Source organism: Bufo bufo, chromosome 2 (genome assembly GCF_905171765.1).
Source record: "Bufo bufo chromosome 2, aBufBuf1.1, whole genome shotgun sequence".
NCBI classification, from domain to species: domain Eukaryota; kingdom Metazoa; phylum Chordata; class Amphibia; order Anura; family Bufonidae; genus Bufo; species Bufo bufo.
Window position 1 is genome coordinate 27,954,435 of NC_053390.1, and position 25,019 is coordinate 27,979,453.

Sequence of the window (25,019 nt, forward strand, 5' to 3'; positions counted from 1 at the left end):
ACGGGAGGTGGTTAACTACTTAATTACTAGGCTGGTTGTCATTTAATGACCAATTTTTTTCTTTCTTTCAATGGAACCATTTACATATAATTTATTGTTTAGCTTTTATTATTATTTTTATAACATAAAAAGCCCAGATATTGTCTCATTTTGTTTTGTTTTTTGCTGTTCTCTTTGGCGTTCTGTCATAAAGGGAGTTTAAAGAAATAAGTGTCACATTCTGTCTAAGGGACGGGGCAACAAAGAGGGGAAGTCATATGGTCGGCTGATATCAGCTGGATAAGGAGAACACTTCATGATGTGATGAGGACATCTCCAATCAAAGAGCAGCAGCCGGTGATCAGATTCTCCTCCTGCCCTGAAGGCACCAAGGACAGAATCTGAAGTCACTTTCTCCATTCATGATTCCATACCTGTGGTGATATCTCCTGGAATGTCCTCCTCCACCTCACTCTTACACGGGGGATCGCCCATCATCTTCTCTTCTTCATCCTCCACTTTAATATCAGTCAGATCTTCCCCCTGATTTGTCATCTGTAACAATTCAGTACAATACAGCAGACAGGTGGGAGATCTAACAGATCCACATAAGAGACCCCCACAATCTATGACCCCTCTATGACCGCAGGACCCCCCTATATAGATGTGTATAGGGCTCAGCTCCATCTACCTGAGGATTCTCTGGGACCTTCTTCTCTGGACAGTCCTGGGAATACAGAGGACGGGGACATCTCTCTGGTGGATTTCTCCTCCTGGATCCATCTGTGGAGACACAAGCACACAGTGACTGAATACATGGCCTCCTGTAGATCTGTCTATAGATCGGATAAAACAACTACTCCCAGTCTCCTCTCCTCTCCATACTCATTCAGATGGCTGTATATTGCTTTCCGCATCTGATCTACAATTCTGCGTCTTAGATCTGGACCCCTTCACTTCTAGGGGGCCCCAAAACATGTGGACAGCACTCCACCTCCATTACATGTCACTGCACACACGTGTACACACTGCACATGACGGCTCTTACCTTGTGATATAAGAGGCTGGTGCTCCTCCATTACATGTCACAGCACACACGTGTACACACTGCACATGACGGCTCTTACCCTGTGATATAAGAGGCTGGTGCTCCTCTATTACATGTCACTGCACACACGTGTATACACTGCACATGACGGCTCTTACCTTGTGATATAAGAGGCCGGTGCTCCTCCATTACATGTCACTGCACACACGTGTACACACTGCACATGACGGGTCTTACCCTGTGATATAAGAGGCTGGTGCTCCTCCATTACATGTCACTGCACACACGTGTATACACTGCACATGACGGCTCTTACCCTGTGATATAAGAGGCTGGTGCTCCTCCATTACATGTCACTGCACACACGTGTATACACTGCACATGACGGCTCTTACCCTGTGATATAAGAGGCTGGTGCTCCTCCATTACATGTCACCGCACACACGTGTATACACTGCACATGACGGCTCTTACCTTGTGATATAAGAGGCTGGTGCTCCTCCATTACATGTCACTGCACACACGTGTATACACTGCACATGACGGCTCTTACCTTGTGATATAAGAGGCTGGTGCTCCTCCATTACATGTCACTGCACACACGTGTATATACTGCACATGACGGCTCTTACCTTGTGATATAAGAGGCTGGTGCTCCTCCATTACATGTCACTGCACACACGTGTATACACTGTACATGACGGGTCTTACCTTGTGATATAAGAGGCTGGTGCTCCTCCATTACATGTCACTGCACACACGTGTATACACTGCACATGACGGCTCTAACCTTGTGATATAAGAGGCTGGTGCTCCTCCATTACATGTCACTGCACACACGTGTATACACTGCACATGACGGCACTTACCTTGTGATATAAGAGGCTGGTGCTCCTCCATTACATGTCACTGCACACACGTGTATACACTGCACATGACGGCCCTTACCTTGTGATATAAGAGGCTGGTGCTCCTCCATTACATGTCACTGCACACACGTGTATACACTGCACATGACGGGTCTTACCTTGTGATATAAGAGGCTGGTGCTCCTCCATTACATGTCACTGCACACACGTGTATACACTGCATATGACGGCTCTTACCCTGTGATATAAGAGGCTGGTGCTCCTCCATTACATGTCACTGCACACACGTGTATACACTGCACATGACGGCTCTTACCTTGTGATATAAGAGGCTGGTGCTCCTCCATTACATGTCACTGCACACACGTGTATACACTGCACATGACGGCTCTTACCTTGTGATATAAGAGGCTGGTGCTCCTCCATCATGGCCTCCTTGTACAGAGCCTTGTGTCCTTCTATATACTCCCACTCCTCCATGGAGAAATAGACAGTGACGTCCTGACACCTTATAGGAACCTGACAACACAATGACACCGTCATCACCCAGACCCCTCCAGTGCTGTTACTGGAGAATTTCCCAGCATTCCCAGCAGTGTCACCTCTCCAGTCAGCAGCTCCATCATCTTGTGGGTGAGTTCTAGGATCTTCTGCTCATGTATCAGGGGGGGAGGGGGAGGCTCTATGATGGGGTGAGGGGTCCTGCTTCGCCTTCTTGACTCCTGGAGATGGATGATGGGAGTCACACAGTCCCCCGATGTCTTCTTCACTATTGTGTACTCCTGTGGATGGAGAGAGGCAAACAAAATCCTTAAAGAGTAATCTGTCAGCAGGATCAACTCTTTCCATCCACATACACTGCCAGGAAGGGTTGATCTTGATCTGTTTAGGGAAAATTGGTTGTGACGTTCCTGAGAAAAAGGATGTTTATTCGTTATAAGTGAGGGCTGGGCCTAGCCTTTCTGTGAACCTCCTCTTTGCAGTGCTGGCCACATTCACATTTCTCAGGAATGCCACAATCAGTTTTCACAAGACAAACATCAGTTTATTCAGCAGGATCAACCCTAGATATGGGTATGGCTAGCATTAGAAAGAGGAGGTGCACAGAAAGACTAGGCCCGAACCTCTGTACACTGAAGTCCTCACGAATAAACACCTTTTTTTCTCAGTAATGTTGCAACAGATTTTCAGAAGAAGGCATAGTTTTAATCAGCAGGATAAACCTTACCAGCCAGTATGTCTGGTTTATTAAGGTTGATCCTGCTGACAGATCCTTTTCAGTGGGCCATGGTCTCTCCTACTACTGTCATCTTCTATGTGTCTATATGGGTCTCAGATTAGAGGTAGAAATCCTCCCTCCAGGCCGCACTCCGCCATCTGGTCATCTTGTTCCCGGCCCTTTCCTCCTGGGTACAACATGCCTACTTACCTTCTCATGGCTCCTACAACATGACTATTGGTCACTGGTCACATGACACATCACTCACCATATTGGGGGCTGATCTTCAGGTTCTCCGTCACTTGGAAGGTCTGGAGGCCGTTCTCCAGGACCCTGGACTCTTCCTATCACTTCCTATGATGGATTCTCCTTCCCGATGTCTGACTTGTTACAGAATACAATAAAGAGGAGAGAAATCTAGAAAAGTTTACCTCTCCGCTCAGCAGGGAGATGATCTCCAAGGTGAGGTCTAATATTCTTCTGCTGATCTCCTTCCTGTCCATCCTTGGTGGCTCATTCAGGAGAAGGCTCGTATTGCTGGTTTTCTTCATCCCTCCAATAAAAAGGAATAAAGGTTAATCAGTGACTCCCATGTCCCCGATAATGAGGCCGAGAAAAAGTACATCTCATCCCGCAAAACTCAGACCCTCATAAAGCTGCACTGACGGGAAAACCCTGAGCTCCGGGTGTATCTAAGCTCCTGTCAGTGCAGTGTGTATCTAAGCTCCTGTTGGTAAAAACCTCATACAAATGGAGCAGATTCTCTCATCCAGCACCAAATGGTGACAACCCCCACTACTCCTCCCCCATCATACTAAGCTGAGGAGAATCTCCAGAGGTGACATGTCTGAGCTCTCCACCACACTGTCTCCTCACAGCTCATCTTACCTGCAGGCTGGAGGAATGGCTGATACCAGAGAGAACAAAGGCCCTGACTACCGACCAGGACCTGCCCAGTATCTGCTGCACTGCCAGAGCTGAAGGACCTGCGGTGACGTCACCGTCATGTGATCAGTGCAGGGGGCGGGGCTTAGCAGTGGAGAGAAGAAAAGGTGGTGAAGGACCTGGGATGATGTAACCATCATGTGATCAGTGCAGGGGGCGGGGCTTAGAAGTGGAGAGGAGAAGAGGTGGTGAAGGACCTGGGATGATGTAACCATCATGTGATCAGTGCAGGGGGCGTGGCTTAGTACTGGATTGGATAAGAGGTGGTGAAGGACCTGCGGTGACGTCACCGTCATGTGATCAGTGCAGGGGGCGTGGCTCGGTACTGGATTGGATAAGAGGTGGTGAAGGGCCTGTGATAATGATCATGTGACATGAGGGGCGGAGCTCCTGTGCTCTGTGTGGAGCAGTGAAGGACAATCTCTAGTAACTATTTCCAATACTTCAGGAGGATCTTGTCACCAGAGCTCCCAGTACGAGCCACTGTGGTAAGGTTGGGGCGAAGTTACCAGTTCTACATTTCAGACAGGATCAGGAAATCTTGCTGCTATGTTGTCACAACCAGAAAACTCCACACTAAACACAGGAGGGAAGGGGAACAGTAACTGGGCCTGGAAACTAGGGAAGGAACAGGTCACCTCCTAAACAACCCTAATCCAGACCCTAACTACATATCAATATGAATAGACCTTGAAGGTAGGAATATTCATATGCTGTATACCTAGGCCCTTATATCCCTATAAGGCCCTGGAATGAGGTTAGGACCAGAGACAACCCATTCCTCCCCAGAAGGACGAATGGAAGTCTCTGTCTCAGGCCCAGATACAAACAACAGGAAATATAACAAACACAAAACAATAAGAACAGACAAGACTTATCTGAAAATAGAAAATTGGCATCTCCAGAAGCACCAGAAGTACGACCGACCAGCTAGTTAGAAGGCAGGAAGAAAATCTATAAACCGCACCTCCAGGAGTGAGAAGCTGCTACTTATGGGAAAGGTAGTTTACCAACAAGCAACACCTGAAGCAAGGGGTGTGGCATTTACCAAAACACAAAATAAGATCCAGTGAACTTGTCAATTTAACCCATGAGTTGCCAGTCTCTCTGATCTCCTGGTACCTGCCACAGGAACGTCCGTGACAATGCCCCCCATTCTGCGGGTGATCGCCAGGCACCCAGGACCGACCTTATCTGGGTGAGATCTATGAAAGGCATTCACTAAACTATTGGCATTAACGTCAGATGCCGGCACCCACATCCTCTCCTCCGGTCCATAAACTCTCCAATGGACAAGATATTGAAGGGATCAACGGAGAACTCGAGAGTCAACTATTTTCGTGATCTCGAATTCCAAATTATCGTCCACCATGACCGGAGCGGGTGGCAAGGAAGATGGCTGTAAAGGTTCCACATATTTTTTCGACAAAGACCTATGGAACACATTATGAATTTTCAGGACCTGAGGAAGCTCAAGACGAAAAGCTACAGGATTAATAATGGCTGTGATCTTATATGGGCCGATAAACCCTGGACCCAACTTCCAGGAAGGTACCTTCAACTTAATGTTTCTTGTGGACGGCCACACAGAATCACCCACATTTAGGTCCGGACCATTCATTCGTATCCTGTCAGCCACACATCTATATTTGTTGCCCATATTTTTCAAGTTATTTAGAATTTTTCGCCATATTGATGACAATGATGACGAAAAACATTTTTCCTCAGGGATAACAGAAGTATTAGAACTAGAAAATGGGCCAAACTGCGAGTGAAATCCATAGGCCCCAAAAAACGAGCACTCACCTCCTGACTATGATTGTTTATGGCAAACCCTGCCAAAGACAAAAAGGAAGACCACTCCTCCTGGTTCTCAGATACAAAACATCTCAAGTAAGTCTCCAGATTCTGATTAATGCGCTCCGTCTGTCCATTCGACTGAGGATGAAAAGCCGAAGAAAAGGACAGTTGAATTCCCAGACGAGTACAGAACGCCTTCCAGAATCTGGAAACAAAATGAGTCCCACGATCTGAGACCACGTCAGAGGGAATGCCATGAAGTTTCACAATGTTGTCAACAAATACCTGTGCAAGGGTTTTAAGCATTAGATAGGCCTGGTAATGCAATAAAATGTACCATTTTACTAAAGCGATTAACTACCACTACCTGAAGAATAAAGTAGATCAGTGATAAAGTCCATGGATACATGAGTCCATGATCTGGACGGAATGGATAACGGAAGTAAAGATCCAGAAGGTGGAGTATGTGACACCTTGGCCTGTGCGCAGGTAGTACAGGCTGACACATAGTCCTTCACACACTTACGCCACCCTGGTCACCAGAATCTACGAGATATGAGGTTGGCAGTGGACCTACTCCCAGGATGTCCTGTAAGAACCGTACAATGATGATCCTCCAACACCTTGTGAAGCAATTCCGGTGGCACAAATAGTTTCCCAGAGGGACACAAGTCCGGTATGTGTCCTTGAGCCTCTAACACCTTCACCTCAAGGTCAGTGTAGAGGGCAGATATCACCACCCCTTTAGACAGTATGGGACTTAGGTTTTCAAAATCACTACCTCCAGGGAAACTACGTGACATGGCGTCCGTTTTGACATTCTTAATCCCAGGACGATAGGTGACAGTGAAATTTAATCTGGTGAAAAACAAGTCCCATCTGGCTTGTCTTGGGTTCAGTCATTTCACCGACTCCAGATAAGCCCGATCTTTGTAATCAGTGAATACCGTGATCAGATGAATTGCCCCTTCCAACCAATGACGCCATTCCTCAAAAGCCAATTTAATGGCCAGCAACTCTCTGTTACCCACATCATAATTTCTCTCAGTGGGGGATAGTTTTTTCGAGAAAAATGCACATGGTCGCCATTTACCAGGTGATGGGCCCTGTGACAAAACTGCTCCTACTTCCACCTCGGATGCGTCCACTTCCACAATAAACGGTTGTGACACATCTGGCTGCACCAATATGGGAGCAGAAGAGAAGCATTCCTTAATCGCAGAAAAGGCTTGCGATGCCGAATCAGACCATACAGAGACATCTGTCCCTTTCTTAGTCATGTCCGTTAAGGGTTTTACTATTGTCTAATAATTCTTAAAGGGAACCTGTCACCAAAAAAACACTTACTAAGCTGTTAATAGTACCTTATAGTGCTACATAGTAGTGTCCTAATGCACTTTTTCATTGTTTAGCCGCATCTAGCCTCCTTGAGAAATCAATGTTTTATTCAGCCGCTGCCCCCTGCTTCAAGTCAGGTTTGAAGTCAAGGGGGCAGCGGCCTAGGCGTCTCCAATGCTGCTCTCCCCGCCTCTATTGACACGCCGGATCTCAGTGCCGGGACCGCGCTCCCAGCCCGCATGCGCAGTAAAGGGCTGCTGTAGCGCGATCCCGGCTCCGGCTCGTACACTCAGCCGGCTTCAGTTTTGCTACTGCGCATGCGCCCGGCATCTTCTGTAACTGCGCTAGTATGTAAGGCTGGCGGGCGCATGCGCAGTAGCGAAACTGAAGCCAGCTGAGTGTACGAGCCGGAGCCGGGATCGCGCTACAGCAGCCCTTTACTGCGCATGCGGGCTGGAAGCGCGGTCCCGGCACTGAGATCCGGCGTGTTAACCACTTTCCGTCCGCCCATAGGATATAAACGTCCTATGGGTGGATCTCTATTTCTGAACGCACGTTTTAAAACGTCCGTTCAGAAAGTGCAGCTGCACATCGGGTTGCCCGCTATCAGTGACAGCAGGGCAACCCAGAGGGAAGGCAGGGACAGTTCCCAGGTGTCCCTGCCTTCTGGATCGCTGCATACACAGCGCTCGGCGGTCCGGCGGTCATGTGACCGCCGTGACCGGAGAGTGCAGGGGCTGTGTGAGGTCTTTCACAGGCCTCGATCAGCCCTGCTCTGAGGCTGTATAGCGCAGAATTATGCTGTACAGCCTCTCTGGGGGGTGCATTTCTTCTGTAACTGGGGCTACTATGTCACCACCAGTTACAGGAGAAATCAACAGTGAAAAAAGAAAAAGTGAAGCAAATGTCCCCCAGAGGTCTTGTATGACCTTATGGGGGACGAAAAGTGTAAAATAAAAAGAAAAAAATTAAAGGGTTGAAAAAATAAAATATAAAAAAGTTTCACATGTAAAAAAAAAAAAGTCCCCAAGTAAGGAATAAAAAAAAATGTTAAAAATAGAAAAAATAAAATAAAATAGACATATTTGGTATTGCCGCGTCCGTAAAAACCAGCTCTATAAAAATATCACATGAGCTAAGCCCTCAGGTGAACACCGTAAAAAAAAAAAAAAACTGTGTCAGAACAAGCAATTTTTGTCACCTTGCATCACAAAAGGTGCAACACCAAGTGATCAAAAACGCGTATGTCCCACAAAATGGTACCAATAAAACCGTCACCTTATCCCGTAAAAAATTAGCCCCTACATAAGAAAATCTCTCAAAAAATAAAAAAAACTATAGCTTTCAGAACATGGACACATTAAAACATAATTTTTTTGTTTCAAAAATGCTATTATTGTGTAAAACTTTAATAAATGAGAAAAAGTATACATATTAGGTATCGCCACGTCCGTAACAATCTGCTCTATAAAAATGTCACTTGACTGAACCCCTCAGGTGAACGCTGTAAAAATAAATAAATAGAAACTGTGCTAAAACAACCAATTTTTTGGTCACCTTGCCCCATAAAGTGTTATAATGAATGATCAAAAAATCATATGTATCCAAAAATAGTACTAATAAAACTGGCACCTTATCCCCTAGTTTCCAAAATGGGGTCACTTCTTGGGAGTTTCTACTGTAAGGGTGCATCAGGGGGCTTCAAATGGAACAAATGGTACGGCAGAGGAGTCCTTACTTCGGCAGGGCCTCTCGTTTGTTCCCACTACGAGATTTGATCCCTTTACCTGGACTAAAGATCTCCATTTGTTCTCCAGGAAACTTAAGTGGCATAAGTTTATGAAGAATAATAACCGTAAGACTTGTGAACAGTTGGGCTTGCAGGAGAGCGAGTTCGCTGATTTTAGGATGCTATGTGATCTTCATCAAGAAGGGTCACGTATACCTGGCCAGGGCCCATTTACGGACCTTTGCCCCAAGAGCAAGAAGGCACCCCCACCTATGAATTATGATCACATCGAGATATTTCTGCAAATGGTTACTGAGGACATTGATAAACTTCCTCTTAAGAAATCATACTTCCATAATCTATCTGGTGAAGAAACCGAGGCACTCCGTAATCTTGAGAGAGACTCCTCGATCGTAGTGAAACCGGCTGACAAGGGAGGAAACCTTGTAGTAATGGGGCACTTGCAATATAAAAAAATGTGCAAACAATTATTAAATGATAAGAGCTGTTATCATGTATTACCCTCCGACCCCTCGGAAATGTTTCTTGGGGAGCTCACGTCCATACTCCAGGACGGACTATTAGGCAAGGTGATTAGTGACACTGAGTACCGCTTTCTATTACCCACCAAACCCCAGATAGCAACATTTTATGGGTTAGCCAAAATTCACAAGGGGGTGTCCCCTCTCAAGGGCCGCCCCATTGTGTCAGGGGTGGGTTCAATCATCCAGAATAGCGGGATTTATATTGACAATATCCTTAAAAGCTTTGTGTCTTCCATTCCTTCCTATACAAGGGACGCAATGGATTTTTTGCGCAAAATCGAAGCCTTGAATATTCAACCATCGTGGTCTCTTGGGAGTGTGGACGTGGAGTCACTTTATAGCTCAATCCCCCATGACAAGGGCCTCTTGGCAACTACAGCATTTCTTCAAACTAGAGCTGTCAGTCATAGAATGCATAATGACTTTGTGGTGACCCTTCTAGAATTTGTGCTAACACACAACTTTTTTCTTTTTGACGGGCAATTCTTCCACCAGCTCAGGGGGACCGCTATGGGGAGCCCCTGTGCCCCCACTTATGCAAATCTCCTCCTGGGCTGGTGGGAGGATAAGGTGGTCTTCCCGGATCTATCAGAGTGGTAGGGTGACAAGATCGTCTTCTGGACTAGGTATATCGATGATGTTTTCATCATCTGGAATGGAAGTTCAGATGAATTTGATCTATTCATTAGGGCCCTTAACATCAATGATCTGGGACTCTCCTTTACGTCTGAATTTCATCCAGAATCACTTACGTTCCTTGATGTTAGGGTCACAAAAACCGGGGGCGGTCTTGTCACCTCAACATTCAGGAAGGCCACCGCCACGAATAGCCTGTTGCACTGGGATAGTCATCACCCAGTAAGTTTGAAGAAGGGTATACCACGCGGTCAATACTTACGTATGAGAAGAAATTGTTCTGATCGAGAAGGCTTTTACTACGAATCCAGGAAATTGCAGAAGAGATTCTCCATTAGGGACTATCCACAACGTGTCCTCAAGGCAGCATTCCAGAACGCATCTCTGTGTGAATGTGATACCCTCTTGATACCGAGGGAATCCAAAGGGAGGGATGACGTCATCAGGATCATTTCAACTTTTGATACCATAAGTCAGGAGCTTAGGGGTATTATCAGTAAATACTGGCCTATCCTCCTGATGGATCCAGATTTATCAGACAGACTTCCCTCTCGCCCTAGTATATCATTCAGAAGGGGTCGGTGTCTCCCAGACCGGCTAGTGCATAGCCACTATTTGGGACCTATCCCTAAAGGAACATGGCTGGATCGGAAGCCACTGGGCACCTTTCGCTGTGGATCCTGCTTAGCCTGCAACAATATGAATAACACCAAGTTTAATGTTTGCACGGTTACGGGTAGAGTCTTTGATATCCAGGATTTTATTAATTGTCACAGCAAGGGGGTAGTTTATTTAGCCCAATGTTCATGCCCCAAAGATTATGTGGGTAAGACCTTCAGGGAATTCCGGAAGCGCATACTTGAGCACCTTAATGATATAAGGAATAAGAAAGACACACCCATAGCCAATCACATGTGGGAAGCTCATGGTGGGGACCCCAGAATTCTTAAGTTTTCCGCATTAGAATTGATCAGACCATCGCCAAGGAGGGGCGACTGGGACCGCAGGATTCTCCAGAAAGAGTCGGAATGGATCTTCCGGTTCCGGTCGCAATCTCCTGCGGGACTTAATGAACGACTTACTTTTTCTTGTTTCTTATAATATACCTGGTCACCTGGATTCCTTATCTTTATCCGTCACTTCTTCCTCATATGACAGAGCTGATTATCGACACGTGAAGTGTCACTATTTAAAATTGAGGATCAATCCACAACAGGAGGATCCGCTGATGGGTTATTTATTTTTTCATGTATCAGATATTGTCATCTGAAGTTATGTACAGATAGGATGTAAACAGACAGTGTGACATGCCAATTCTGTCTAGCAGAAATTGGCCCTCTCACCAGCATATACAACACCCCGTTTTAAATTGCCCATTAGTGGGTTAATTATTTTTCACACTCCGGCTCTTAACGATCTGGTCTATTAGATGTAGCGGACCTCTAGGGGTTCCCTTATTTCTTATGCATTGGGGAATGGAGAGAATATATATATTTGTGTATACCTATATTTGCATTCTATGCTTGTATATACCTATGTATATTTGTATATACCCATTCATATATGTGCCTCGGTATCTTTGTATCATTGTTTCCCGGGGATGCAGGTATATACCATGTGCCTCGGTATCTCTCTCTTCATCATTGGTTCCTTGGGATGCAGGCATGTACATTCTATTAGTTATACATTTCTTTCCATGTACCGTGTTAATGTACTTAAGAAAGAAGGACCGGTCCCGTTTAACAACAGTATTGGAACGCATCACCACACCCCCTTCCGGCTGCCGTGGAACGCAAGCATCACAGTGTAGGCAGACAGTGAGCGGCAGGCTTAGGCGTAGGTGGAACGCATCACCACGCCCTCCTGCCGGCCGCATTGGAACGCAAACACTGCGAGGTAGGCCAAGAGAGAATGATAGGCGTGGTTGGAGCCTGTGGTCACGCCCCTCTCTCTACGCCGCTGTAATATCGATCAGGAGGTGGACGGTATAGTAGTGAGGTGAGCGGACCGCGACCGGAAGTCTGGGGTGGAACGCACGGCCATTTTTAATATCTCGGCGTGCGTTCCACCTACGATCGCCTATACCCCAATACATCTATTAGAGGTATATTCCTCTTTCTTTTGGTAGGAGGTATGCGATCCTAAGGGGCATATATCTGCACATCTAGTAGAGTTTTGCTGGATGTATTACCTAGTCATTTGACTTCACACTGGTGTACCAACTAGTGGGTCACATGACTAGAAGGGGGCATGATGATTGGTGTAAATTGGAGGGGGCCTGTTCCGTCTATGGTATAAATAGTCACAATATTGGTTTACAACTTGGAGCCTTATCTTTTTTGCCCCCTGGAGCACCCCATGCTGCTGTCTACTGCCTGCTGAGATCTACAGGAACGGATAAGTACTTTATCATTATCAGTAATGTCCACTTAGCCATGCTAGCTTCATTGCCTTAATCTAAGCAGTATAGTGCTGCATGGTGGTGCTCCAGTCACCTTGGTTTTTTCATTTCATTGTGTGGACTGTGATCGCGGACTTATCTCTGTCATCGTGACACAGTCACTGTACTGATAAACCAGTGGTATGCAGTCGCCGGATTTTTGCGGCAACTTGTTTGTCTATACACTATGTGTCTATTGATGAAATTTTTATTGGTCTCCTGATGAACCACATCTTTGAGGGGAAACGCGTTGAGACTGAGACTTAGAGCACTGTTTTGAGATCATCTATGTAAATTGTGACTCCGCTATTGATTGATCCAGATATCTCCCTGGATCTCCATTTAGGACGCTATTTTTGTATAGTAGCCTTTTCAGGACCCAGACATCCATATGGGTCGTTTTGAGATAAGGGCAATTTAAGGACAGGCAGGTTAGGCACGGGGACGGAGTGTTCCCACCATCAGGGTGCATCTCTGGGCTGAGATAAGCACAGGGATATCACATGGATATACCTAGTGACCCATGTAATTCTGGCCCTGCTATACTATCACACCTAGCCCTCCTGACCTGGTCCCTTTATTGGCTCTTTCTGTCTGTGTGTGTTTTCTGTATGTCTATCAGTCCCCATGTGAGGGACATATGTGTGTGTATTTTTTAGCTATTTTTGATTAAAAGTTATATTTTAGGTAGTTGGCCCCTGTGACAGTGTTCCTACATACAACTACCAGTTAAGAATTTACTCAAGTTTAACTTAAACTCTCTTTGAGCCCTTAGATTCTATTTCCATCAGGTGGCTTACTTTTAAGGCCATATTTTTAGCCGCTATGTAACAGCGGCTGCTGTGCGCCGCTGTTCCCCTGCTTACCACCGCAGTCCCGGGCGCTGTGCTCAGCGTTGATCTGTGGCCAGTGCTTCCCATTCACTGCTGCAGTCCTGGGCTCTGTCTATGTAGGTGCTGTTGTTCTGGGATCCGCTCCACAGTTTCCTGTAAATCCTGGCCACAGCATGTTTGCTGCTTGTTTCTTGAAGCACTTACTTAAGGCCCGGCGTAAGTCACTTCCTTGGCTTTATGGATTAGGTCATGTCAGGGGCGTAGCTATAGGAGGTGCAGAGGTAGCAGTTGCTACCGGGCCCAGGAGCCTGAGGGGGCCCAAAGACCCTTGTGCCACATAAGACACTGGCATTATAGAAAGTGCATGCTGGTCAATTTACACCTCTGGCTGGAGGGAAGGGATTAGGTCAAGAATTTGGCATGAGGGGGTGCCTCGGGCAGCAGGAAGGATATGTGCTCCCCTACCCCTTGCCTACAAGCACTGAGGGAAGGGGGGCTCAAGCTGAACTCTTGCACCAGGGCCCATGAGCCTTTAGCTATGCCCCTGGGTCATGTGATCCCGCTGACCAATTCTAGCCCTCCTGCACATATATAAGTGGCTCAGCCCCCTTTCTAGATGCCTCAGTGTCAAGGTCATTGTGCTCTGCTAAGGTTCCTGATATTCATTTGTGTTCCTGTATTCCTGACTTGTACTTGTGTTCCTGGATTGTTCTACCCGTCTGATCCCTGCCTGCTTGCCTTGACTCTCCTGTTGCTGATCCGGATTGCCTGACCTGTACCTGTGCCGCTTGCCCTGACCTTTTGTCTGTCTTGACTACGCCTCTGCCTCATCCTTCGGTCCTGCACTGTTGCTCCTGGTAATGACTCCGCCTTCTTGAGTTAGCCTGTACTTGTGGTACCACCTGGACCAGCTGCCTTGTGTGCCTGTCCTCCTCAAGAGGTAGCGACCTGGTGTTCCCCTCGAGAAAGTCTATCCCCACAATCAGGGGTACTGTGAAGAATCGAGTGGTTCACTTAGACAACGCCCTTAGAGGAGGTAGGACATGTGGCACAGTGAGTTCACACCGGCTGGTTTGTAAAACGCTATATATTCAGCCAGACTTGTCTGGGAGCTCCAACTCCTTTCCATTCAGGATCCCTTCTTGAGAGTTTTTGACGAAAGATTTAATTTTCAAACTAGACCCCTGTTTCCTACCCAAGGTAGTTACCTCCTTTCATAGATCTCAAGACATTAGAATACCTTCTTTTTGTGCCAATCCTAGTAGTGAACAAGAAGTCTGATTCCATAAACAAACAGTCCTATAACATTTAGAGGCAACAAAATTGACAAGAACTTATTTATCCAGTTCTGCAGATGCAACTTTTTTCACTGTTTTCACATTTTCCACTTTTTCTGACTTTTTATTTCATCCTCTCCGCCTTTGTCTAATCTCTCTCACACACACACACATTTTCCTACACGTTACACTATTTATCCCTAACATCACACACTTCTTTCCTTATTTTATGCTTTCTTCACTTTCCACTGTCCTCTGCGCCTTCTCCCCTCCTCACTACTTTCTCTTCTTACGCCACACAATTCCCACTTCCACATACATCATCCCCCTCTCTCTCCTTTTCTAGTCATATTCTTCTTCACACAAATTCTCCATCTGCCCTTGAATCCTCTATTGCTCATTCATTCTCTCTCTGGCACATACATCCTATTCTTCCTCTATTAACATTTCCATTCTTCATTTGCTTATTCAACTCTCTCCTGCGCTTCTACTATTTGTATTCTATGCTCTGCCCCTCCACATGGCGTTTCTTCTACACACGTGCTGAACTCCACCCATCCCCACATCACCACAGTTTACCTGCCTCTATCAGCATAGCCTCAGGAGATCTCTCCACTGGCGCATCCGCACTGCGCCTGGAAAGACGCCTCGCCTGCTATCTCTACACATGGCGTGCATGACACACACTCTCCCCGCAGCACGGGGGATCCTCCATGAATTCTGCCTCCTCTCTTTGGTAATTTCTTATGCCGGCCCTGGGGCTGCTCCCCCCCCTAGACCACTATGTTACTACCACTATGCCTCCAGACACCATGCTCTCCTTTTTCACTATCACCATGGTCTATGTTTAGATCATTTCCCCAGATGGATAATGCCTATATCTTCTCTGATGCTATATCCAGCTCCTCTGCTGTTTTCAGCAACTGTTGTACTACTTAGCTTTGTAAGTGCATGTTCTAGCATTGTGTCACCCACCTTGGCCTCATTTATGTCGCATATATGCCCTCCTGACATAGAATATGTCTCTACCTACATTGTCCCTGTAACGGATCTCCTGGCACCCCGACCGGGTACCTCCGTTGATGGATGCTCCTAGTGCTTCCTGAGGACTCCAAGCACTCCACTCGACACTGATACCACCACAGGAACAAGGAACAGCTCTTACAAGAGCTAGTAGTTATAGCCAGGGGAGTATAGCAAATCTTCAGTGTATAGCAATCCCCAGTGTCGATCAGTTACCCAAACACCAGCCTCAACATGATGAAGGGTAAAACAGGAACTCTTTATTGAACACACCAGCATTGACTTATATACACATTTTCCAACAAGGGTACCACCCCGTGGACCTGGTTGGGAACTGAGGACATGACATAGCAGCCAATCCTTTACAGCTTTACAGTTTAAACACAAAAACTAACCCTATTCAACAAACACAATGGCATTGTCTGTGACGCAATTAACAAACACAATGGCTTTGCCTGTGACGCACTCAATAACAGAATAGGCATTGTCTTTGACGCAATCAACAATAAACAACATGCAAACAGACATCTTCACCCCTCCTTAATGAATGAATAGGGAGAGAGGAGACACATGTGATGGGATTATCTCCTGAGTGTATCATAGGGTGATCTACTCATCCATGAGTCGGCTGCTCTTATAGTCAGCTATCTTAATCCCATCAGTGCAGAGTTAACCCTTTTTGTGTTGCTGAATCCACACCATGCACCTTTAATGCAATAGGAAATATTTGGCATATAAATTCCACACATAAATCAGGGTTCATAGTTCCTTGTAACCCCAAAAGGTCAGAGGGGGTCTCCATAGTTCTGGGTCCATAGTCCGTAGGAAGGAGGCTGGCCCTCAGGCTTCTCCAGCAGCCCCAGTGACGGTTCAGTCCGTCAAATTTCTCCCCTCCCAACAGTAGACTAACCAGGTACCTGACCTCCTGTCGGTCGGTGCCTGAGTTAATCGAGTAGCCCACCCATAAACAAACACTGGTCCTGTTGAACTCTGGGGCCTGGCTCTGTTCTGTATGTCCCCATCTGTTGAGTGGGCATCTGCTACTCCTTGCTTCATTGTTGTTCTCTAGCTTGGAGCTGTGGGTAGTTGGTGGGAAGAGGCCAACTGCCCTCTGCCCAGATTCCAGCTCTTCCGCTGGGGTAGCCTGTGGGGAGTCAGGCTCTGGACAAGAGGATAGGGGAGGGCAGAGGCCAACTGCGCTCTGCCCAGATGCCAGCTCTTCGGCTGGGGTAGCCTGTGGGGAGTCAGCCTCTGGGCAAGAGGATAGGGGAGGGCAGAGGCCAACTGCGCTCTTCCCAGATGCCAGCTCTTCCGCTGGGGTAGCCTGTGGGGAGTCAGCATCTGGACAAGAGGATAGGGGAGGGCAGAGGCTGACTGCGCTATGCTCAGATGCCAGCTCTTCCGCTGGGATGGGGTCAGGCAATCCTACCCCCAGGACCTTGTTGCGGATCAGCTGTGGAGAGGAGGGATCGCTTACCTCCTCCTCCTGGCATTCCTGCGGGGTTGGTAGGGGATCTGTACGGGCCGTCCAGCATCCCGGTAGGCCTGGTGCAGAGACTGCGGTCCCATCTGCACCATCGGAATTAAGGGTGCTGTCCCCCTGTGGTTGGGGAGAGAAACCGGTTGTCTACTCTCCCTTCAAGGTACACTGCCGCTGGGGAATGGAGACGATGCTCTTCTCTCCCTGCAAAACATACTGCCGCTGGGGAGCAGGACTGACTGGGACTCCCTGAAAATCCGGCTGCCGTTGGGGATCTGGGCCGACTGCCCAGCATCCCTGTAGGGCCGGTGGAGAGACCTCGGTCCCATCTCCACCTGCCATATGGGGTTCCCCCCAGGACCAGTCTATGAGGTCCCCTACCTCCGCAGCTGGTACTGAAGCAGGGGATACTTCAGTCGGGTCTTCCCAGCTGTAGGGTTGTAGGTCTGGGACTGCCACCCAGCTCTCCGACTGTGTATATTAGGGCCGAATTGAGCTGAGGAAGTATTGGTAATCCTGCTCCAGCTCCCACTCCATTGTCACTAGAGATGCCAGGTCTTGTCTCACCTCTCTTGCTGTAGCCCAATAATGCATAGCCTCCCTGTAGTCATAGATATCCCAGAACCGGGACTCTCCAGCATCTCCGAACTCCGGTTCTGCAAAGGACTCAAACAACAGGCCAGGGCCATCATAATCCTCACCCTCGGGTCTGTCGTGCTCAGCCATCCAGGGGGAGTGCCAAATCACATACCACCAGAGTGCCTGGTAGGCGTCGTCTAGCCAAATCTCCTTCCATACCAGGCTCTCGAGTTCTGTCACCCACTCATCCAGGGGCTGCTCTCCCAGAAGGGGCATTCGCAGGGCCACTCGCATCCGCAACTGCTGCTCCTCACTGGGGAGACTCTCGCCCCGCCGACGCTGTACATCTTCCAGGGCCTTGTGCCAGACTCCTTTCCGGACTGCATCCCTCCAGTCCATGTAATCCTCCTCATCGTAGTGGAACGCTGTCCAAAGTCTAGCCGATTCCATCCTGCTGTAGCCAGGGGCACTGTACGGATACTAGCGTTGCCCTCAATATACTCCACGAACGGTGTCTCCGAGCTGCTTCTCCTCACACTAGGAAGCCATCCCACTGCTGCCACCACTGTAACGGATCTCCTGGCACCCCGACCAGGTACCTCCGTTGATTGATGCTCCTAGTGCTTCCCGAGGACTCCAAGCACTCCACTCGACACCGATACCACCACAGGAACAGCTCTTGCAAGAGCTAGTAGTTATAGCCAGGGGAGTATAGCAAATCTTCAGCGTATAGCAATCCCCAGTGTCGATCAGTTACCCAAACACCAGCCTCAACATGATGAAGGGTAAAACAGGAACTCTTTATTGAACACACCAGCATTGACTTATATACACATTTTCCAACAAGGGTACCACCCCCGTGGACCTGGTTGGGAACTGAGGACATGACATAGCAGCCAATCCTTTATAGCTTTACAGTTTAAACACAAAAATTAACCCTATTCAACAAACACAATGGCATTGTCTGTGACGCAATTAACAAACACAATGGCATTGCCTGTGACGCACTCAATAACAGAATAGGCATTGTCTTTGACGCAATCAACAATGAACAACATGCAAACAGACATCTTCACCCCCTCCATAATGAATGAATAGGGAGAGAGGAGACACATGTGATGGGATTATCTCCTGAGTGTATCATAGGGTGATCTACTCATCTAGGAGTCGGCTGCTCTTATAGTCAGCTATCTCAATCCCATCACTAACACAATCAGCGGGAGTCTAAGCGCAGAGTTAACTCTTTTTGTGTTGCTGAATCCACACCATGCACCTTTAATGGGCAATAGGAAATATTTGGCATATAAATTCCACACATAAATCAGGGTTCATAGTTCCTTGTAACCCCAAAAGGTCTGAGGGTGTCTCCATAGTTCTGGGTCCATAGTCCGTAGGAAGGAGGCTGGCCCTCAGGCTTCTCCAGCAGCCCCAGTGACGGTTCAGTCCGTCACAGTCCCTATTACCCATTGTCTTTATTTACTTATCAACGTGCATATCATATTGTGTATTTTGTTGACTGAAACATCAGTAAAAGTAGTCACATGTGCTAAAAATTTATTAAACTGCCCCTATATAATGTAAAGCTCATGTCATCTACCTCCCTGGTGCGCTCACTAACCAACCAGCCATCGGGGACACAGAGGAGAGAAGTGCTGTCAGCGCTCACTGCACTCAGTGTAAATAGAGTCAGGGAGAAGAAGTTCTCCAGCACACAGGGTCAGCTAGTATATAACTGTCCATATGTCGCTGACCATCTTGCCCTGAAGAAGCCAATATCATTTGCTGAAAAGCATGAAACAGTTTTTTCAACCACTGCAGCAACCTAGCACACATCAGCAAACTGATTGGCATCACCTAAACAACCAGGGTCCATTTTTCCTGGGCTGTGCTCTTTTTTTCAGCAGCTACCCTGGACTCATGGACTCCTGGGTGGCAGGAATGGGCCCAGTTTGTTATTGGTGAACTGTATTCCGTTCCACAGATGGCAGTATCACACCAAAGCTAACAAATTATCCCCCAAAAGTGTGGAAAACATTACATTTGTGAAAATCCGTGAGGATTATCACACACCTTTGGCTGTTGCTACTGACTACATCTGCCATTGCTGTTAGTGGCTATTTATCACTGGAACCACTGCCACTGTACCCCTGTCCATTTTCTATACAGTGCTGCTGCCGCAGCTTGTACTGCCCCTGCCACTACTACTACCCATACACAGGTGCATATCCCCTGCATTGTTTGTCATGTTTCATACTGTGTAGCTGCCGCTACTACTGCCCCTGCTGGCTTTATGTCTACCGTTATATAACCACACATCTCCTGCCTTGTACTTCAGGTTTTATGCTGTACTGCTGTGGCTAATACTAACCGTACACAGCCTCAGATCTCCTGCCTTTTTATCAGGTGTCATACTGTACTACTGCCCCTGCTGCCTTTATTACTACCCCTATATACCCACACATCTTCTGCCTTGTTCATCAGGTTCCATACTGTACTGCTGCCTTTAGTACTACCCCTACACGCACATCTCCTACCTTGTCTATAAGGGTCAATAGTATACTGCTTTTGCTCCCAAAAAATTTAGAATTTGGGGAATGTCTGTTCAAAACAAGGCATTGCTTTTTCTGACACCACCATGCGTGTATAAACACCACCAAACACTTTACCCCAAAGGGGATTATTTTTGGACCATTTTTATTTTAAAAAGTACAGGGTGAGGCAAAAGTCTGGACACAAAGTTTTCAATGGTGCAATTTATAGAAAATTGACTTCCAATCTATGAAAGTATTAATTGGTAGAGAGGCTGCGTTATTTGGTGTTCGGCCACCATTTTGAAATTTATCATATTGAATTCAGCTCAAGCTGTTCCAGTGGGAAGGAGATGATGTGCTATGTCAACCATGGCTAGATTTACTAAAAAACACTGGAATTTTCAGTTTGTGATCTAGTTTGTGATATATATCTATATATAAGAGAGTTTAAGGTTTCCTAAAAAGTCTTTACATGACGTGTGCGATGTGTCCATCATTCTGGCGGATGCGCACGGTGAAAACGTTTAATCAAGTCTTTGTGAACACACAATATTATTTCGAGTAATTTGCACTTCTCTACTTCTTTCGTGTGTGACTTCTCTGATGTGCAACAAGACTTGGCTTTTGTGTAAAACGTTTCCCACATTCTGAACATAAAAACGGCTTCTCTCCTCTATGACTTCTTTCATGTCTTTCAAGGTGTGATTTCCGTGTAAAACATTTCCCACATTCTAAACATGAATATGGCTTCACTCCTGTGTGAACTCTTTCATGCAAAACAAGATTTGATTTATCTGTAAAACATTTCCCACATTCTGAACATGAATATAGTTTATCTCCTGTGTGAAGTTTCTCATGTTTAACAAGACTTGATTTTCTAAAAAAACATTTCCCACATTCTGAATGAACATGAATACGGCCTCTCTCCTGTGTGAATTCTCCGATGTGTAACGAGTTGTGTTCGTTTTTTAAAACATTTCCCACATTCTGAACATGAATAAGGCTTCTCTCCTATGTGACTTCTCTCATGGCAAACAAGAATTGATTTATCTATAAAACATTTCCCACATTTTGAACATGAATACGGCTTCTCTCCTGTGTGAATTCTCTCATGTCTAACAAGGTGTGATTTCATTGTAAAACATTTCCCACATTCTGAACATGAATATGGCTTCTCTCCTGTGTGAATTCTCAAATGTCTAACAAGACATTGTTTTTCTGTAAAACATTTCCCACATTCTGAACATAAATATGGCTTCTCTCCTGTGTGAATTCTCACATGTCTAACAAGACATTGTTTTTCTGTAAAACATTTCCCACATTCTGGACATGTATGAGGTTTCTCTCCTGTGTGAAGTTTCTTATGTTTAAGAAAATATTGTTTATTTGTAAAGCACTTCCCACATTCTGAACAGGAGTGTGGTTTCTTCCCTGTGTGACATATTCTGTGTGTAGAAAGTCTTGATCTCTTTGTGAACGCTTTATCACAGTAAAACCTTTTACCCCCTTTCTGACCTGCACTTGTAACAGTCCATGATTGGTCAGGAGAAGGTCCTTTATGATTAGGGAGGTTACTTGATAGATCTGTACTGAGAAGTCCTGGATGTACATTTTCTCTTGAAGAGTGCTGCATGATATCTTCATCTTCTGCTTTATAATTTTGTGATAACATGAGGTTTCCCTCAGAATTCTTATTGGAATATTCTGTTAAAATAGAAATAGAAATTAGTATTTTTTTTAATTTACAAACTTCTAACATTCCTATTAGGCCTCATGCATACAACCATGATTTGAGTCCGCATTGGAGCCGCATTTTTTGCAGGTTGGATGTGGACCCGTTCACCTCAATGGGGTCACAAAAGATGCGGACAGTACTCTGTAACATCCACTCCGCGGCCCCACAAAAAACAAAATAGAACATGGCCTATTCTTGTCCGTATCACGGATAAGGGTAGGACTTCTCTATTGAGGGCAGAACATTCTGTTCCGCAAAATGCGGATTGCACACAATTTTAGGTTTTGTCTAATACTCTGACAAAGTTCAGAATTCTGCTGTACACCCGTTCACCACTTTTAATACACAAATCTAGATGAAAATTTTAGAAAACCTCTGCCAAACAAGCCTGCCTTCTACAAATACATTTGGGCGTTTAATGCCAAGTGAGCTTCACAATAATACAGCAAGTAATTTTTGATATGTCATAGGGACATATCAAAAGTGTTGAAAGGGAAGGTCTTAACTTTGAGTCCAGGAACAGATTGTTAGAATGAGGGGTCAGAAGCACTTAGCCGAGCGCTGCCTCCCTTTTTGCTGCAGAGCGCAAGACTGAAGACGGTATCAATAGAAAAGCAGAGATCGTCTACAGTTTTCTGTGAAGCAGTGCTCGGCTGAGCGCTTCTGACCACACAGCTAGCAATCGGTGCGGGTCTCAGAGCTGGGACCCCCACCAAATCAAGGGAATGTGTCATCAGAAACTGAACTATTGCTTAAATCATGTCTTTATGTTAAATGTCATTTTTAAGAATTTTTGGTTCCACTTTTAAATTTTCCATGTCAATATCTATATTTTTTTTAAATTCTAAAATCCTGCGGTATTCACAATGGCGACTAAGCCTAGTAATAGGCGCCTCTTTTTTCTCTGTACAGATCACTTTACTGCAGTTAACTACTTACGTTTACAGTCAGGATTTGAATGACATTTATCACTAGAGATGAGCGAATTTCATATTTTGAAATTCGTTCACGCTTCGTTTACTAGTAAAAGGTGAATTGAGTTATGGATTCCGTTACCACGGACAATAACGCAATTCTATGACGGAATGCATAACGGAATGCCTTTAGAGGCATTCCGTTATTAATTACGTCATAATAGAAGTCTATGGGCTGCAAAACGGATCCGTTCTGTTTCCGTTATGCAGGGGAGTCCAGGACAAATCTGTTTTGCAGCCCATAGACTTCTATTATGTCGGAATGAATAACGGAATGCCTCTAAAGGCATTCCGTCATAGAATTGTGTTATGGTCCGTGGTAACGGAATCCATAACGCAATTCACCTTTTACCAGTAAACATAGCCTGAAATTCACTCATCTATATTTATCACCTATAGACATCCCTCAAGATACAATTGCAGTACCCCAAAATAGCATACTAGCATATATGGTACTGTTCCTCTATAGTTTTATATGGATAATTCAGGGTTAACAATCCTGACTCTGCCCTTGTAGGATGCTGGGAGATGGACTTAGGCCCGCATCTAGTTTATGTTAGTATTTCCTGAGGAAGAGAGGGGAGATACCTATGCTTACTGCTTGCAGAAATTAGGCCTGAGTCTCAGAGAATCACCATCTCTGAGATATTTGCTTCAATAAAGCCAACTCTACTTTACAGTGCACCAGAGAGAAAAAGGCTGAATTAAAGTCTCCAGAATCTGGATGGTCAAGATTTGGAGTCAGTCTGTAAAGTATTCGCTATTCATAGATTTATAAAAAATTTACGATTTTTTTTAACTTTTGACCCGATGACCTCTGGTTAGCTCATTAGTATCTGATTGGTAGGGGTCCAACACCCAGAACCCCCGTTGATCAGCTATTTGAGAATGCAGTGGAACTCCTGTGAGGATAGGATAGGTTACTGTTTTAAAAATCTCAGAAAGTCTTATAAAGACTTTACTGCAGTGTGAGGGACATTGTTAATACACCCTTCCACACTTTTACACGGTCCTTGCCTTGCAATCCGTTTGTCTAACTCCTGTAGAACCTGCAACACACAGAGTATCATGGTGCCTGATCTTCCCTCACAAAACTTCAAAGACTACAATACCCACAATCCCTAGCTTTCCTGCTGTGAGTGTTGATTTTTATTGATTGTCTGCCTAATATTGCAGTCCAGTCACACCCCCTCTACTCAGTAATCAACAGGACACTAACACTCCCTTTGTTTCCCAAGACATTTAGCTAGAGAACTGATAGCAAGACACTGAGCCTGCTCGACCTAACAAAGGTTCAGAGCTACAGGTTGATGTCATGAGGAAACATAGTGGGTAGCAGAGGAAGGAAACTACTTTTATAACTACTAAACGGTAAATATGTGAAATTTACATTATATTAGGTAATTATTGATGATGTATTAGTCTAACACATAAGTTATATTTATGTTAACTGGAATATCCCTTTAAATAAAAAGTTTTTAAAAAAAAGTTAAAAAAGACATCAAAATATTAAGTTTAAATCACCCCCTTTGCCAATTTACATATAAAATATATAAACATTAAAAAATAAACATTACATATCACCATGCCTGAGAAAGTCCAAACTATTCAAATATTAAAAAATATCTCCTATGCAGTGAACGTCGTAACAGAAAAAAAAAAAAAAAAAAACACGCGATTTGCCATTTTTTTGTCACCTTGTCCCCCTAAAAAATTGGATCGGACTCTTCTATTATGGGCCAGACGTTCCATAAAATGTGGAATGCATGCAGACTTTATGGCGTTTCATATTTTTCGAATAGTATCGAGTATCGCAATACTTTTTTATGGTATCGAAATCGAATCAAAATTTTGGTATTGTTACAACCCTATACAGGACCCTGAAGAAGCCCCTGCCCTCATGACAAATAGTTATGTTTAGCTTCCAGCATCTGTTTCTGACTGTTATATGTAATATGGCCCATGGTGGCTGCTGTAGCATCTCTCTAAAGGCTGTTAAGAACAGCTCAGGCAGGTTTGTGGCCTCCATAATCATGTTC

The 25,019-nt window shown here is 45.5% G+C and overlaps 3 protein-coding genes across 4 annotated transcripts in view; all 3 read right to left on the bottom strand.

The window, feature by feature from the left end:
- The window catches only part of LOC120991242 (zinc finger protein 420-like), a 35,550-nt gene extending 33,211 nt beyond the window's left edge, over positions 1–2,339 (bottom strand). For both annotated transcript variants that reach the window (XM_040420104.1, XM_040420105.1), the window contains exon 1: positions 2,292–2,339. In XM_040420104.1, the coding sequence (XP_040276038.1) occupies positions 2,292–2,325 (34 nt within the window). In that variant the 5' untranslated portion in view covers positions 2,326–2,339. The remainder of the gene's footprint in view (positions 1–2,291) is intronic.
- LOC120990673 (zinc finger protein 585A-like) overlaps positions 1–25,019 on the bottom strand; it is a 1,368,789-nt gene that overhangs the window by 178,402 nt on the left and 1,165,368 nt on the right. The window lies entirely within an intron of this gene.
- LOC120991237 (gastrula zinc finger protein XlCGF17.1-like) overlaps positions 1–25,019 on the bottom strand; it is a 250,829-nt gene that overhangs the window by 112,421 nt on the left and 113,389 nt on the right. The window lies entirely within an intron of this gene.